This window comes from Struthio camelus, chromosome 18 (genome assembly GCF_040807025.1).
Source record: "Struthio camelus isolate bStrCam1 chromosome 18, bStrCam1.hap1, whole genome shotgun sequence".
Classification (NCBI taxonomy): domain Eukaryota; kingdom Metazoa; phylum Chordata; class Aves; order Struthioniformes; family Struthionidae; genus Struthio; species Struthio camelus.
This window is the reverse complement of record NC_090959.1, coordinates 8,345,910-8,360,676: the sequence shown is the minus strand read 5'-3', so window position 1 is coordinate 8,360,676 and position 14,767 is coordinate 8,345,910. Positions and strand designations below refer to the sequence as shown.

The following is a 14,767-nucleotide window of genomic DNA, read 5'->3' as shown; positions in this document are numbered from 1 at the left end:
AATTTTGGCTTTTGTAACTTTTGATATTCTTTCATTAAGCAAATATAGAAATAATAAAACAAGAGCAGTTCTCCGCTGAGAAACTTCCAGTTTAAGCAAGAAGTCTAGCATAAATTTCCTTTCTGAGTCTTTATCGGAAGGACTATTTGTGTTATGATTGCCTATCTAGGTAACTGCTTTTCTCAATTTTGATAACATTTTTCTATATTTCTTGTCTTTCTGGATTACTGTTTCAATGCAAGATGGCTCAGAGAAAAAGTTTTAAGAACCCCACAGCAGATGGCGAGAGGATAATCAGTCCTTACAGGCAGAATGGGATCTAAGTTAGATCTGTAGATGTGTGAGCTTTAATGCTTTAGCATTTACTTCAGATGAGGATTAAAAACAGCCCTCAGGAAACTTCTCTCCCCTCAGCAATTTGCTATGCTGAGCAGATGCTTTTTTCTTGTGCCCCCACTTTGTCAATGAGGGAAGACCCTCTGCAGAAGAAGGGGGCACCCACTACCTTCCACGCTGTTCCCTTGTGCTGCCACTGCTGCTCTGCCTGAAGATGCTCGGGCACGGTGCAGCATGGCTCTAAGAGCAAAGCAGCCAAAAAAAAAAAAAAAGAGAGCAAACCCTGTGGAAGCCCCCTTCCACGCAGTGGCATCGCTCGCCTCTGTTCACAGCTTCTGACAGGTCCCTTCCAGATTGCCTTTTCCACCTGCAGGGGAACACACAGCTGTGCAAAAGAAGGGCTGGGGTACGGTGGGCACCTTATGCCTGTAGCCTCATAAGGGAGATGGAGATGGGAGTTTCTTCCTCCCCATCTAAACCAAAGCAACCTGAGCGAAACCAACCCTGGGAGAAAACAGCCTGGGAGAAGTCAGGGTGGTGGAGAGGGCACCAGGGCCCGAGGCATCAGGCATCACAAGGGCTGCCGAAACGGTGGTTGGGGTAGAACGGTGGCGCCGGCGTAGCGCTGCCGCTCGGGGGCGCCGAGGCCGCGAGTTCGCGGCCGCCCTCCCCCCACCGCCGTGCAAGCGTCCTAGCGCGCCGGGCTGGCGGTGCCCGGCGCGCATTCACCTCCTTGCCAGAGGAGCCGCCCTGGGCGAGTGCCCGGCCCCAGCGTGGGGCCCGGGTTCCACCGGCCCAGCGACAGCTTTGCCGGGGCCCGAGGGGAGAGGGCGCTTGCTCGCGGGTTTACGACTTTTAGGTGTTTGCACCGCAAATGACTTTTTCCCCCCGCTCTTCCCACCGTGCAGGAGCGAGTGCAAGGAGCGCCCGCCGCCGATGCAGCCAGCCAGCGGGTAAGAAGCGAATCTGCCCCGAGGGTGCAAAGGCTTTGCAGAGGCCGATTGGGTGGCCACATGTCACTGACCAGGGCCCGGGCTAGCAGGGCCCGGGCTAGCTGGAGAGGGACAATTCTGCCACCCTAGCCCATGCTTTTGCCATGGCTGATGGTGGAGACCAGTCCCTCTGCTGTGGGCACTCGCCTTCAAGGCAAGGAGGCCGCCGCCGAGGGCTGAGCTCAGCCCCACCAGCAGAGCCGCTGAGGGGAGGCAGCATGCTCGCCCGCTCTGCCCGCCAGCCCCCATCTGTACAAACACTTCTTTAACCGTCTCCTGGTGATGCCAGGATTAAGTTATGTTTGTAAAGCGCTTTGAAGACGTTTGCTTCCTGCTGTCTTGTGTTTATTAAAATGCAGCCGCTGGCTGCTCTCCGTATGGGCCTGCGGAGCAGAAACAAAGATGATCAGCTGCGAGTTTTTACGGCTGGGCAGTGTTGTGATCCGAAGCCGTGTAGGGGAGCGGGGGGTCGGCAGCCTGGGGAGGGCCCGACCCACGCGCGGGGCACGCTGGCGGGACACGGCTTCTAGCCGGGACTCCTGAATTGGCCTCTGTTGAAACCTGCTCTTTGGCGGTGCATCAAAACAGAGCAGAACATTGCTGGCAATGAAAAGCAAACTGTTTTGCTTTTCCTCATTGCATGACAAAATTCCTCCTCGTTATATAAACTGTTATTTTTTCGCACAGCCGTATGACAGCCTGTTGATATTTCCTCTTGTTCAACCTGATATGTATGTATCAATAACTGGAGTGGATGCTGAACAAATGCTGTCTGAAGGTGGAAAACTCACAGAGGGCGAATGTCCAGCAAAGTGGAAGCTCTCTGGAAAAAAAGGAGCTGGCCCCATGCAGCGTTCAACCTGCACCTTTTTGCGGCCTGGGTCTTTTCCCAAAGGGTTTGAGTGTTGCCTGCTGCAAATACAGTTTCAAGCCACCAATGTTTTTTTAGAGTGTGGTTTGACTTTGTAAAAGAAGTCATAACAATATATTTTGAGACCAAGTTTAGCTCAACTGCGTTTAAAGGGAAAACCATTAAAATAAAAAATAGGCATTTAAGAGAAATTGAAATTTCTCTTTGGAAAAAGGTAAACAATCCTTCTGGCTAGAAACCCAAACTTTTTTTTTTTTAATGCAGAGAAACTTGTTGTTCTCGCTCTCTCTTTCAGTGGCAGGTGGAAGCAGCCGGCAGCCTCTTGCGCCCTCTCCAGAGCGCGGGTGCGAGCACCACACGTCGCTGTAGCCCCCTGGGACGCAGAGCCGGTGATGCCCATCCCTGGCTTGCTCAGAAGGGATGTTTCCCTGGCCTAGAGGGTATGTTGGCCTTTGCACGCACCGAAACGCTCCTGCCCGTCTCCTCGATGATAGTGAGAATCGGAGGGGATGTGAACTGCGATCAACTATACTGTACGTAACCGCTGGGTGTCTCTCTACCATTGTCACCAGCACTAGAAAAATCTTAACATCTGGGAAAAATGTTCTTGCCATCGCAGACACTTATAACTGTTTGCTGGACAGACAGCTGCTCACTTGGCTTCTTTTTACTGCTTAAATATTCCTGCTTTTAAGAGTGAATTACTGCCTCAGGGGACCCAATTCAGGCCGGCTGTGAACAGGTTCATTTCCGGGGGCTTCGCGGCCCAGCCTGTTCTTGCACCGCGCCTGAATTTCACCCAAAGTGCAGTGAACACCAGGTGTGTGCTGTTAAGCTGTGTAAAGAGGAATAAAAGGAAAAGGGGAATGACAAATGAAATGGAAGGAAGTGGAGTTTCATTAGAAGAATTTGCTGTGTTAGGATTTCAGAGGGAAGTGCTGGTTATTGATTAAGTTGCCTGTTTTGTTAATTTTGGTGTCTGATCGTCACCAGTGATTTCTCTTGTGGAAGGGGGGAGTCGGTCCCTCGGCTCAGGATAACTAGTTTGGCATTAGCTTGTGGTTATAATGATACGTTCTGTTTTGCCCACCAATGCTGTAGGTGCAGAACTGAAATAAGGGGATTTTTGGAGATGGATGTGGATTGTAGACCAACAGCAGCACTAAGAGGAAAAACAAATGTGGAAGAAAACCTACACTAGTATGACAAGATGCAGGAATGGAAATACAGTTGCATAATCTAGGCATGCTGTTACCATGACTTCTGGACAGTGTTTTTTCTGTGCATGAAGTTACTGTGTGTATATGTAAAACTGTACATACAAGTTAAAGGGGTGTAGGTTTTTTGAGTGTGTGGGTTTTTTTTTTTTTGTTTCCAGTCTAGGCCTCAATGTTTGCAGGAAATTGATATTTTCCAGTTTTGCAAGATGCAAAACGTTGATAACCTTCTGCAGCCCTCCTCTCCCGTCCGTACTGATAGGAAACCAAGTTAGTGCAATAAAAGCATAAAAGCTCATTTGTAGCCCAGAGTTCAGCACGTGAGGCTCACCGCAAATAGATAAAGCCTGTCCGTGGCCGAGTACAAGCCCTGCATCCCCCAGCTGTCCCCCGGGTGCCATGCAGCACCTCTTTCTTTTGCACAAACGGAGCTTGTGCACAAAGTTACTCTGTAAGGAGATGCTGCAAACTGCTGTCAGGCCGAGTGTGATAAGACAGGAGTGCTGACCCCCAGCGCCAGCCCTGCTGAGGCTCCTGGAGCGCGATTGCCAGAATCGCTTGTTTTGCAGAGGACGGTGTCTGCCCTATGACTGCTATAAGTGTGCTGAGGTAGCCACCGGTGTGGTCTTAACCTGCCTAGTACAGCTGCCTGTGTATTGCATTAATTGTCTTAACTTTCCTGCCCAGTAACGGAGAGAAGGGACGGGGAGGAACGCAGAGAGGGAAGCTGCGGCAGCCGCAGACACAGAAGCGCGGGTGGCAGAGACTGAGTTTACAAGGAAAAAAGAAACGGTTTGAGTTAAATCGTAATTCCCAGCTGAAGGCCTGGAAGGCCAGGTGAACCCGCACGCAGCCCCAGCACGATGCTCTCGGCTGAGAAACGCTGAGGCTGAGGGCAGCGTCGGCGCTGGGGAGCCGAGCGGGTGGGTGGGAGAGCTGAGCGGGGTGGCGAGGATGAGGCATGGCTCAGAGGGAAGGGAAGGCGCTCCCGCTCCCCTCTCCCTGCACGCTGGCGGAAACCTGCACCGTCGTAAGAGAAGGAACAGACCGCGGCCTTAGTGTCTCCTAGTGCTTTTGAAGTGCGTCGCTCTCTGCTTTGCTGTTTGGGAAGAGCCGTAACGATGATGCCATCAGCATTTAGCCCCCCACCCGGGGATGGATGTGGGGATTAACTGAGCTGTTATTTTTTGTGCAAAATTATAAATACGCCATTAGGGAGAGGGAAGAGCCCAGGGGAGAGGCAGTTCCCATCGGGAGCAGAGTCTGTTCCGACAGGGGTACAGCCCAATCTCTAGTACTGAATTTATCATCCCACTCTTGCTCTCCAATTTCTTGTTCCCTCTGTGCCAGTGATGCACGGGTTTGTAAGCTCGAGCCAGCTTCCTCGGTGGACTGTCTTCTCCCCCCACCCCAGTTCATTTGACTCTAACTTCTGTGGTGCTCCAGGAGTGACCTGCCTGGAGGCGGTAGCTCTCCAGCGAGCTGGTTAGCCGTGAAGAGGGAAGGGTTTCCCTGCCGAACACGGTTTGTGTATCCTGGGCCCCTGGTACTGTGGTGCCCAGCTCACCCAGATTTTGAATATGCTTTAGGGCAGTCGGAGGATGCTGGTGAAATCCTAAGTGAGGTGAAGGGGTTATTTTACTTTCCCTTTTTTCTCCTCTCTGCTCAACTACATTGAGCCTCCAGTTGCAAGAACCCAGGCGATGCAGAAAGCGGAGAGAAAATCCAGCCCGCTTGGCTGCTTCCTCCTTCCCTTTTCCCCTTTGATCTCCTGCTCAGTCCGATGATCCAGCGGATCTGCCCTTCACCGGCCTCCCTGCAGCCAGACGGAGACCGGCAGTCGCTGAGATCCTTGCTGGGATTTACCTCGGCGCGATGGAGGTGATCCTGTCCCGACCAGCAGCAAAGCCTGGCCGCAGAGCTGGAGCATTGTGGCTCTTGTGCTTTTTTTTTGACTCGTGGTTGAAGCGTCCTTAACTGCATGGGTCTGGCCCACGCCGGATTACGTTAAGGCCAGCCAGGGTATAGTCGTATGCTCCTCGCTTGCTTTCTTCAGCCCACTCTTGTATGAGCCAAGACTTCGCCTCCTGCTTTGCCAGTATTTCCCATGGCCCTATCCCAACCTGCGCCTCTGGCCTTTGTTTGCTGGTCCTCGCTGCTGTTTAACGTGGAAAAGCATATCACGTGGCACTGCAAGCAACTCGGCAAACGTCTGAGTCGGTGGTTACATTGAGTTGAGAGAAACAACCCCGACTCCCTGTTTTTCTTCATGCTTTTGACTTTTTTATAACATGCATTTGTGTATTATTTCTGTCCACTGGGGGAAATGTGTGAGAACTAAAACAGGTATTTAAACCTCTGGATTTGGGTGGGTTTTTTTTTTTTCTAGCAGTCCCTTGTGCTCGCCGTCTCCTTCCACTTAGAGGTATTGAGCCTGAGTTACTAGCATAGCTCGATGCAGGCCATAAAACATCAATGTACTGGGGCTCAGATTGGATGAGCTCTTGTGACGCTGGAGTCCTTGAATGTGTTTGGAAATGTCTCCACTGCTAAACCCTTCTGACTGCAAAGACCAGCAGCTAAAGCGACGGCAATTAGGAAGGGGTAGAAGAAATGAGAAAAGTTGCCTTTGACCCTTTGCTTGAGGTGGGAGCTGAAGGAAACGTAGAGCTAGTTTTGCAGGGAAGGGGGACGCTAGAGCTCGATACGTTCACAGAAAGTCAGGTTTTACCTTGCTTTTGTTATGAGCGTCTGAAGCACGCGTCGGGAGTTCGAAGCACCTGGAAGGTTAAAGCGTTTTTTACCAATCCCAATAAATAGGTTTCTGCTGAAACCTTTTATGCTTCCTGCCTCTTAGGGGCTGCCACAAAGTGATTTTGGAGCTAGTTACTCTTCTGCCTTGACTTTTCACTTCTTGAGGGAGACAACACTGGAAATAAAACTGCCCGTTTGCCCGAGGTGGACGGCAGCAGCGCGGAGGGGAACCCGGGTGAACTCGCACGTTGAGTCTTGGGGGGGAAAACAAATCCCTCGCTGACCTTGGTGGGGCCCGTTGGCCTGCCTGGAAACGCGCTGGAAGAGGCGCAGCGGAGGACGACCAGCGTGTCCTGAAGTCAAAGGCTGCTGTTCCTTCCCGCTCGCTGCCAGCTGCCTGCGCGACCCGCTGGCCCGGCGGGTGGCGCGGTGCTGGTGGCACGTCCCCGCGGCGCTGCGTCCCCACGGGCCGGTCTGTGCGGGGCTGGCAGCTCTGGCACGGGGGAGCGACGTGCCATACGGTGAGGCTGGGGGTGGTATAGGGGGCAGTATAGCGGGGGGGTGGTATGGTGGTGGGGTGGGTCAGCAGCAGCAGGCAGGGAGCAGTATGGTGGGGTGGGGGACAGTATGGTGGGGCAGTATAGCAGGTGGCAGCCAGGTGGGGGGATAGCAGGTGAGGGGCAGTGTAGCAGGGGGACAGCATAGAGGGTGGGGGGCAGTATAGTGGGAGGGGTGCTGGTCGGGTGAGGCAGTACAGTGGGCGCAGCACAGCGCCCCCCTGGGTAGTGGGGTAAGGGGCAGGGCTGTGGGAGGATGGTATAGCTGGGGGGGGTGGTCGGTGGGGCAGTGCAGTGGGGGGGTGTAGTGGGGGACAGTATAGTGGGACAGGGGCAGTATAGTGGGGGTGGCCCGGGGGGGGGGAAGTGCAGCAGGTGGGGGGTGGTATAGTGGGGTGGAGGGCAGTGCATCGGGTGGGGGGTGGTATAGCGGGGTGGGGGGCAGTGCAGCGGGTGGGGGGCGGTATAGCGGGGTGGAGGCGATCCGGAGGGAGCAGTGCAGCGGGTGGGGGGCGGTATAGCGGGGCGGGGGGCAGTGCAGCGGGTGGGGGGTGGTATAGCGGGGTGGAGGCGATCGAGGGGGCAGTGCAGCGGGTGGGGGGCGGTATAGCGGGGCGGGGGGCAGTGCAGCGGGTGGGGGGTGGTATAGCGGGGTGGAGGCGATCCGGAGGGAGCAGTGCAGCGGGTGGGGGGCGGTATAGCGGGGTGGAGGCGATCGGGGGGGCAGTGCAGCGGGTGGGGGGCGGTATAGCGGGGTGGAGGCGATCGGGGGGGCAGTGCAGCGGGTGGGGGGCGGTATAGCGGGGTGGAGGCGATCCGGAGGGAGCAGTGCAGCGGGTGGGGGGCGGTATAGCGGGGTGGAGGCGATCGGGGGGGCAGTGCAGCGGGTGGGGGGCGGTATAGCGGGGTGGAGGCGATCCGGAGGGAGCAGTGCAGTGGGTGGGGGGCGGTATAGCGGGGTGGAGGCGATCGGGGGGGCAGTGCAGCGGGTGGGGGGCGGTATAGCGGGGTGGAGGCGATCCAGAGAGAGCAGTGCAGCGGGTGGGGGGCGGTATAGCGGGGTGGAGGCGATCCAGAGGGAGCAGTGCAGCGGGTGGGGGGCGGTATAGCGGGGTGGAGGCGATCCGGAGGGAGCAGTGCAGCGGGTGGGGGGCGGTATAGCGGGGTGGAGGCGATCCGGAGGGAGCAGTGCAGCGGGTGGGGGGCGGTATAGCGGGGTGGAGGCGATCCGGAGGGAGCAGTGCAGCGGGTGGGGGCGGTATAGCGGGGTGGAGGCGATCCGGAGGGAGCAGTGCAGCGGGTGGGGGGCGGTATAGCGGGGCGGGGGGCAGTGCAGCGGGTGGGGGGTGGTATAGCGGGGTGGAGGCGATCCGGAGGGAGCAGTGCAGCGGGTGGGGGGCGGTATAGCGGCGTGGAGGCGATCCGGAGGGAGCAGTGCAGCGGGTGGGGGGCGGTATAGCGGGGTGGAGGCGATCCGGAGGGAGCAGTGCAGCGGGTGGGGGGCGGTATAGCGGGGCGGGGGGTAGTGCAGTGGGTGGGGGGCGGTATAGCGGGGTGGAGGCGATCGGGGGGGCAGTGCAGCGGGTGGGGGGCGGTATAGCGGGGCGGGGGGCAGTGCAGCGGGTGGGGGGCGGTATAGCGGGGCGGGGCGGCGGGCGCCCCGTCCCCGGGCCCTCCCCCGGCGCGGCGCCCTCCCCCGCGGCATAAAGCGGCGGGCGGGCGGGCGGGCGGCCCCGCGGGCCGGGGCGGGATGGCGGCGCTGGGGGCGCTGGTGAAGAAGGTGTGGAGCGTCCGGCGGTTCCTGGTGCTGCTGTGCGCGCCGCTGGCGCTGCTGCCCGTCCTGCTCAGCCTGCCCGCCAAGGTACCGCGGCGGGGCACCCCCGGGGACGCCCCCCGAGGGCACCGCCGGGAGGGCACGGACGGGGGGGGGCACCCACTGAAGGCACTGGCTGGAGGGCACGGATTGGAGGTCATGGACGGGGGGGGACACCAACTGGGGACCCCCCCGGGGGTCACCCACCAAAGGCAGTGATTGGAGGGCACAGATTGGAGGGCATGGACGGGGGGGACACCAACCCGGGACCCCCCTGGGGGGTCATCCACTGAAGGCATTGACTGGAGGGCACAGGTTGGAGGGCATGGACTGGGGAAACACCAAATAAGGACCCCCCCACCCCCACCCCCCGGGAGTCACCCACCGAGGGCACTGCCTGGAGGGCACAGATTTGGAGGGCATGGATGGGGGGCATGAGCAGAGGGTACTAGAGCCGGCCCTCATGGTCCTGTCGCACCTGCCCGCGGCTTGGCTGCAACCAAGTTGGGCCCTCGCCACGGTCACTTTGCTGCCCTCGAGGGTTCCCCGCGTGCTGCTGAGCAGGTAGTGGTGAGCGGGCCACAGCCTGGAGCGACCCGCTTGCTTTGCGGCTGGGGGAGTCTCCCAGGCTAGGAGCCCTTGCCCCGGCACGGAGGGGACGGCTGGAGCCCACGGTCTGGCACAGCTCCATACCTAGGGACTGCCCTTCTGCAGCCCCCTTAGAGTGCAATTGGAGGGAGCATCCTGGGGTTGTTTTAATTTTTCAGGGGAAAGAGGGGATAGATAACATAACCTTTATTTATGTTGCTTACGTAAACACTTGTGGAGGTTTAAAGAACTTAGAGCTCAGAACCAGCTTAAACTAAGTGGCTCTAAGTAGTACTTTTTCTGTTTGTACACATAGGAAGCTTAGCTGCCGCATGGTAGTTTTTGTCCAAGGAGGTCACGTATCAATTGCTCCATTTTACAGCTGGGGAAATTGAGGTGCAGAGCATGGGCATGGCCAGTGTCACCCAGCAAGCTCTTTGCGGGACTGGGGTGGAGAGCAAGTGTCAGGAGCTGAGCTCTGATGGTCCAGCAAAGCTGCCTCCTTGGTGCTGCCCCTTCCCCAATGGCAAGGCGATTATGATAGACAGCAGTGCTGGACAGGGGGAGACAAAGTTACAGAGATGGAGCCAGCGTGGCAGTGGGATTCATGCTAAAATTGGCTATGAAACGTGATGTAGCTGCTCTGCTCTGGACTATTGCTCCCTTTTTGACAGAAGTGGTGGTCAGCGCCTTGCAGATGTGGGTGCTCAGCAGCATGGGACCTCTGTTATTGCAGCTGGAGAGGCTTTGCGAGGGAAACATTTGAGTCGTTCTGTAGACATGGAATTGACTAGTCTTCTGGTAAGGTTTAGGATTTCAGACGTGTTAGGCAGCACATTAAGCAATTTGTCTGTGGCAAAACTTTGGAAAACGAAGGATTTTTGCACTCGTCCCATGCACACAGCTTTCACCACCATCTGAATGGTGGCTGGGAGTCCATGTGGCAATAAAGTCACTGGGAAATTTTTTGCCAATGACTTTAGTATGGCCAGGATTTCACTTGTATATTCTGACTCAGATCCATTTGAGAATGACTTTGTTAATAGCAAGAAATAAGCGACGTTCCGTAGTTAGTGATTATAGAATGATTCAGTGGCTATAAGGACACGAAGGTGGCATTTGCTTCTACCTATATAATTCTTGTTGGGTAAAACCTTAACTTTCAAGAAAAAATATAATAACATAAATCTCCCAAATTAAAAAAAAAAAAGAATAGCCATTGTTTGATTTAATGACGTAATATGTTAAAAGAGAAAATTTTGCTTTGAATTTAATCTCCCTTGCTTCTTATTTTGCATTATTTGGCTGAGTACTTAGCAGGAATATATTAAATATTTGTCTGCCTCAAAGAGCAGAAAGTAGATTACTTAACAGGTGCTTAATTTCTTTTCAGATTCATAAGCAGCTCATTGTATTAGTTTGTACGTTCATTTAGTGTAGCTGAACAAGTGACTTCAATGACTTTTTTTTTTTTAAATGGTATTCTGTTTGACTTTGGCACGTGTGCCATCTTGAGACAGTTAGAGGGCGAGGAAACATGCTGTGTGCTCAGCGCAAGCTTGTGCCTGAGCTGAGCTCGGAGCCACCCCCAAAATGTCATCCCGCGAGGATGAATCATGAGAATAACTCACACATCAGACCGGTGCTGCGCTGCTGGAAAGCCCTCGCTGTGGATACCCTTTTTACTGCTTGAAGCCTATACTGATACACACGGTATAAAGACTTGGGTATTTAAGGAGGAGATTTCACCTCACATGCAGAAGAAGAAATGTCTGCTGGTGTAACTGTACTGTTAGAAAACACTAATTGCAGTTTTGTCATATGGTGGTAACATGTCCTTGTGTGCAAGCCCAGAGACAGTCCAATGTGCACAACAGGTTTTTCGTAAAAGAAAAACTTGTGATGGAAAAGTGGAACTTTACAACTTTCCACAAAAAGTGGAACATTTGCAACTGAGAAGGTCAAGGACCAGCGAGGCAGCTGTGGGCCAGGAGCGAGAGGCCCCCCCAGAGCTACTGAAGGAAATTGCTGGCTGGCCTGCCTGCTTGCATTAGTGAGTTATTCTTCATTTTCCATGAGCTCCACAGTTTCACCAAAATCTCCCCCAAAGTTTAGCACACGGGTGAACCTGCAGCTGTTAGTAACTGTCAGAAAATCGTATCTATTCATGTGCAGGGGCCAATGAATCATCTACAGTTTCAACATTAAATTGCCTCTCACTTGTGCAGCAAGAAAGGAAACTTGCTGTTGCATCAGCATGGGGTTAACTTCTGAAGTCCAGAGCTGTGCTTTACCAAACTTCCCTGCAGCTTGAGCTGCAGGGGGCTGTGAGGAAATGAAGGGAACAGATTACGCTCTTAACAGCAACGTAAAAACATGAAGAGCGGGGAATAGGCAAAGCCTCAGCAGGTGGTGGAGTCTTGCGTGGTTGGCGTTTGGAAGTTGTCCTGGCGTGTGATGTGATGGAAAATGTATGCCCTCAGCTGCACTGCTTGGGTCCGAGGATTTATTCGAATACAGGCCTAGAGTCCAGCTATTGGCTATCCTGGCTAGCCGCGTTGCAAGAGCTCATTGAGATAGTCAGCAAGCTCCATCTCAAACGGAATTCAGCTTACTGGCCCGTGGCAGTTGTTACTGAGAGGCTGGTCCAGAAAGGACACCTGTAGAGAGCAAGCTGGTGGCAGAAGCAATTCCTTGGTGAGGAGGACTCATCTTAGCAAGCTCCATGCTACTAATTTCTCGCACATCTGGGAACACCTGGGAAAATCTGTACTACCCTACAGGGTGTTAAACTGGTAGAATAAGAGAAGCAGCGAGGCCCAGACCTCCCTAGTCTCAGGATGAGGTTTCCCTCATGAGAGAGTGTTTCTCAGAGGCATCTCTGCTGCACTTTCCTACTCTGGGGATGCTGAAATCTGTTCCCACACCATGTCAGCATTTACCTTCCCAGGTAAGTACTCCAAGAAAAGACTCTTCATATTTCAGTCCTCTGCTCTGATATCAACCTCCAAAAGTCAATCATCCTTGTCCCCACTGGGATGCTCAGCAATTTTAATCTCCCAATGGATCAGAGCCATAAAGAGCTATCTTAGCTTTGGCTTCAAGGGCAGCATTTCACTTGGGTTTTGAAACCAAGAAATCGTGATCTAAAGTTGGGTTTGATAGAGAACAACAAGTGGGATGTGGCTTCTTGGAAAAGTATGTGTTTCTCAGTGAAACCTGTGAGTAATGGGTTTTCTAGTGAACTTGCAATTATGTAACCTTTCCCTGGAGACAAAATCCTTTGAGAGAAATCATACATCAAGTCTGGTCTTGCTTACTGCTGCTCAACTTCAGCATCTGTAACGGCAAGATACTACTAAAATCTTCATTGGTTGTCACCCTGCAGCGGTTGTTCTCCAGGCACCTGTGCAGAACTCCGTGCATGTCCCTACACAGAGAGACAAAGCCATGGCAGGCACTGGTGCTGACATTTTAATGATGCCTCTTGTTTTTATTTGATGTCCTTTTTAGGTTGCGGTCTTGGAGAAGGAGACTTGCATAAGTGGTTTTGTCTGCAGTCTCCTTTCTCTTAAATAGAGAAATGAAGTTTCTGCTTTGTGGGCAGCTTTGCTTAGACCTCAGGGTGTGCTCCCCAAGCTGTGGCTGGAACAGAGTTGTGTCTGTCCTTTAAAACTGCACAGTGAAACATTTGGTGCTGGTTCCCAGCAGTCAGTTCTTTGCATAAGGGCCTGCACGTCACCTCCCACTCTGGTTGTTGCTGAAATGGCTGAATATTTGACCCATGAGAGGAAGTGCCTACTTGGGAGAGCTGTGAATGATTGCAAAGAGCTCCGGCAGGGCAGGAAGGGGTTGGAAGAACTGTTCTGCTGGAAGGAGCATGGGGGGCACTTTCAATGAGCTGTGCAAAGAGCTTGTTCCAACAGCTCCTAATGAACTCAATGTCTACAGCCTCTTGGCTTGGTAACAGCTGAGGCAGCCAAATCTGCTAAAAGGAGCTCTGAGCAGGCAAATGGGGCCCAATGCCTTCAAAAAACAGACTTGACTTTCTCAGTGGACATAGATCAATTTAAAATTAACTTGGAAGTGATGAGTCCTCCTCAACAGAACAAGGAGACTTAAGAATGAAGAAAAATGACTTTCCTTGCATGTAAAAGAAAAGATCACGGACCACTTCCAAGCTATGTCATTATGGGGGCAATGGGTGATGCAAATGGGGGCCTGTAATGTGGCAGATGAGGAGCACGGCGTCCCCAGGGAGGTACGAGGGGAACAGCTGCCAGACGGGAGTGACGAATGCTGGATGCTGCACCGGCATACAGGAGCACGGACGAGCAAAGAAGGAGCCATTAGGAGAGCAGCCTGGCAGGTGGAATAAGCGATTGCAGCCTGATCGCATGTCATGCGTGAAGTCTGCATCTATGTTATGTGCGTACTTGGTGATTTAGAAGCCAGTCTCACTGAAAGCGGTTATCAGCCGAAAGCAGCTGAGAGGGAGAACTTCAGCAAGGGGAGGGATAGCTGGAAGCTGGATGACTGCATTTGGCCATGTGCACTGAGAGCTTCTGTTTGGAGAGACAGCTAACCTGGCTAAGTAACAAGTTGGCGCGGAGGGGAAGTGAAAGCAGCAATACTTTGGGGAAAAGGGAAGTTGACAAGAATGAATAATAAATGGGAGCTGCGAACCATAGAAAATTGAAAAGGGAGAGGAAGGGATTGAGGAGGAAATCCCTGGGCAGGGTGTTGGGGGTGATAAATGTTTTTTCAAGTGTGTTAGGCACAAAAAGAATCGGACCCATGATGTTCTGTTGCTAGATGGATAATGCAAAAAAAGCCAATTTCAGTAAGCCTTTTTGTTCTGTGCTCAGGAAAGTGCTGGAAGTACGATCCCATCATATGAAGTTGTCTGCTAATGAAATATTTTGATTGTGATTGGAACCAAAGGAAAAGTAAAATACTTGCAGCTAACCCTGCAGGTCTAGACAAGTTGCATATAAGAATTTTTAAAGAGCTGCCTGAGGAGCTCTGCGGATCAATGAACCGGGTGCATTTCCACCCACCGCAGGATAAACGCACATAGCTGGGAACAGTGACTGTAAGTAGGCCATGCCTATTTGGAGTTCCTCTTGGGAAGCAGGTTCCAAAAAACACCTTGAGATGGCAACATGTCCCAAGTTGAACATGGCTATCCAGACTGGCGACCCAGAGCCAAAAGGGCTAATGCGAATTTGTGCGTATAAACACATGAAAAGTTGAGTAAGAGCAGTGAGGATCTACTGGGTTGCTAGTTGCTGTAGTTGCAATTAGCATCAAAACACCCTGCATTCCTACTTCCACAGTTCAAAAGAGACTTTGATAAATCGGAGGAGCCTCAGAGAGCAGAATGAATAAAGGACTGGAAAACAGGCTGCATAGTGGGAGACTGCAGGAGCTCAGCCTATTTCTCAAAAAACAAAAAGGCAAAGAGTGGCTTGTTCGCCATCTTGAAGGCACATCCATCATGAGCAGAGTTTGGGTAGGGGCTGCCCAGGCTAGAGGATAAAGGGAGAGCATTTAACAAGATGCAGAGGATGGAAGCTAACAGATTCAGATTGCCACAACGTATTTTTAACAGTGAGGTTAATTAACCATACAGCAGC

At 53.2% G+C, this 14,767-nt stretch overlaps 1 protein-coding gene across 2 annotated transcripts in view; it reads left to right on the top strand.

Annotated features, from left to right (window-relative positions):
- Positions 1-979: 979 nt before the first annotated feature.
- SLC13A3 (solute carrier family 13 member 3) overlaps positions 980-14,767 on the top strand; it is a 37,651-nt gene continuing 23,863 nt past the window's right edge. The window contains exons 1-2 of one of the 2 annotated variants that reach the window (XM_068912171.1): positions 980-1,289; positions 2,495-2,732. Coding sequence is in view for 1 of the 2 variants with exons in the window: in XM_068912170.1 (XP_068768271.1) it covers positions 8,478-8,588 (111 nt within the window). In the remaining variant the exon portion in view is untranslated. Of the gene's footprint in view, positions 1,290-2,494; positions 2,733-8,421; positions 8,589-14,767 lie in introns of those variants that run through there. The other variant, XM_068912170.1, reaches the window with a different exon arrangement.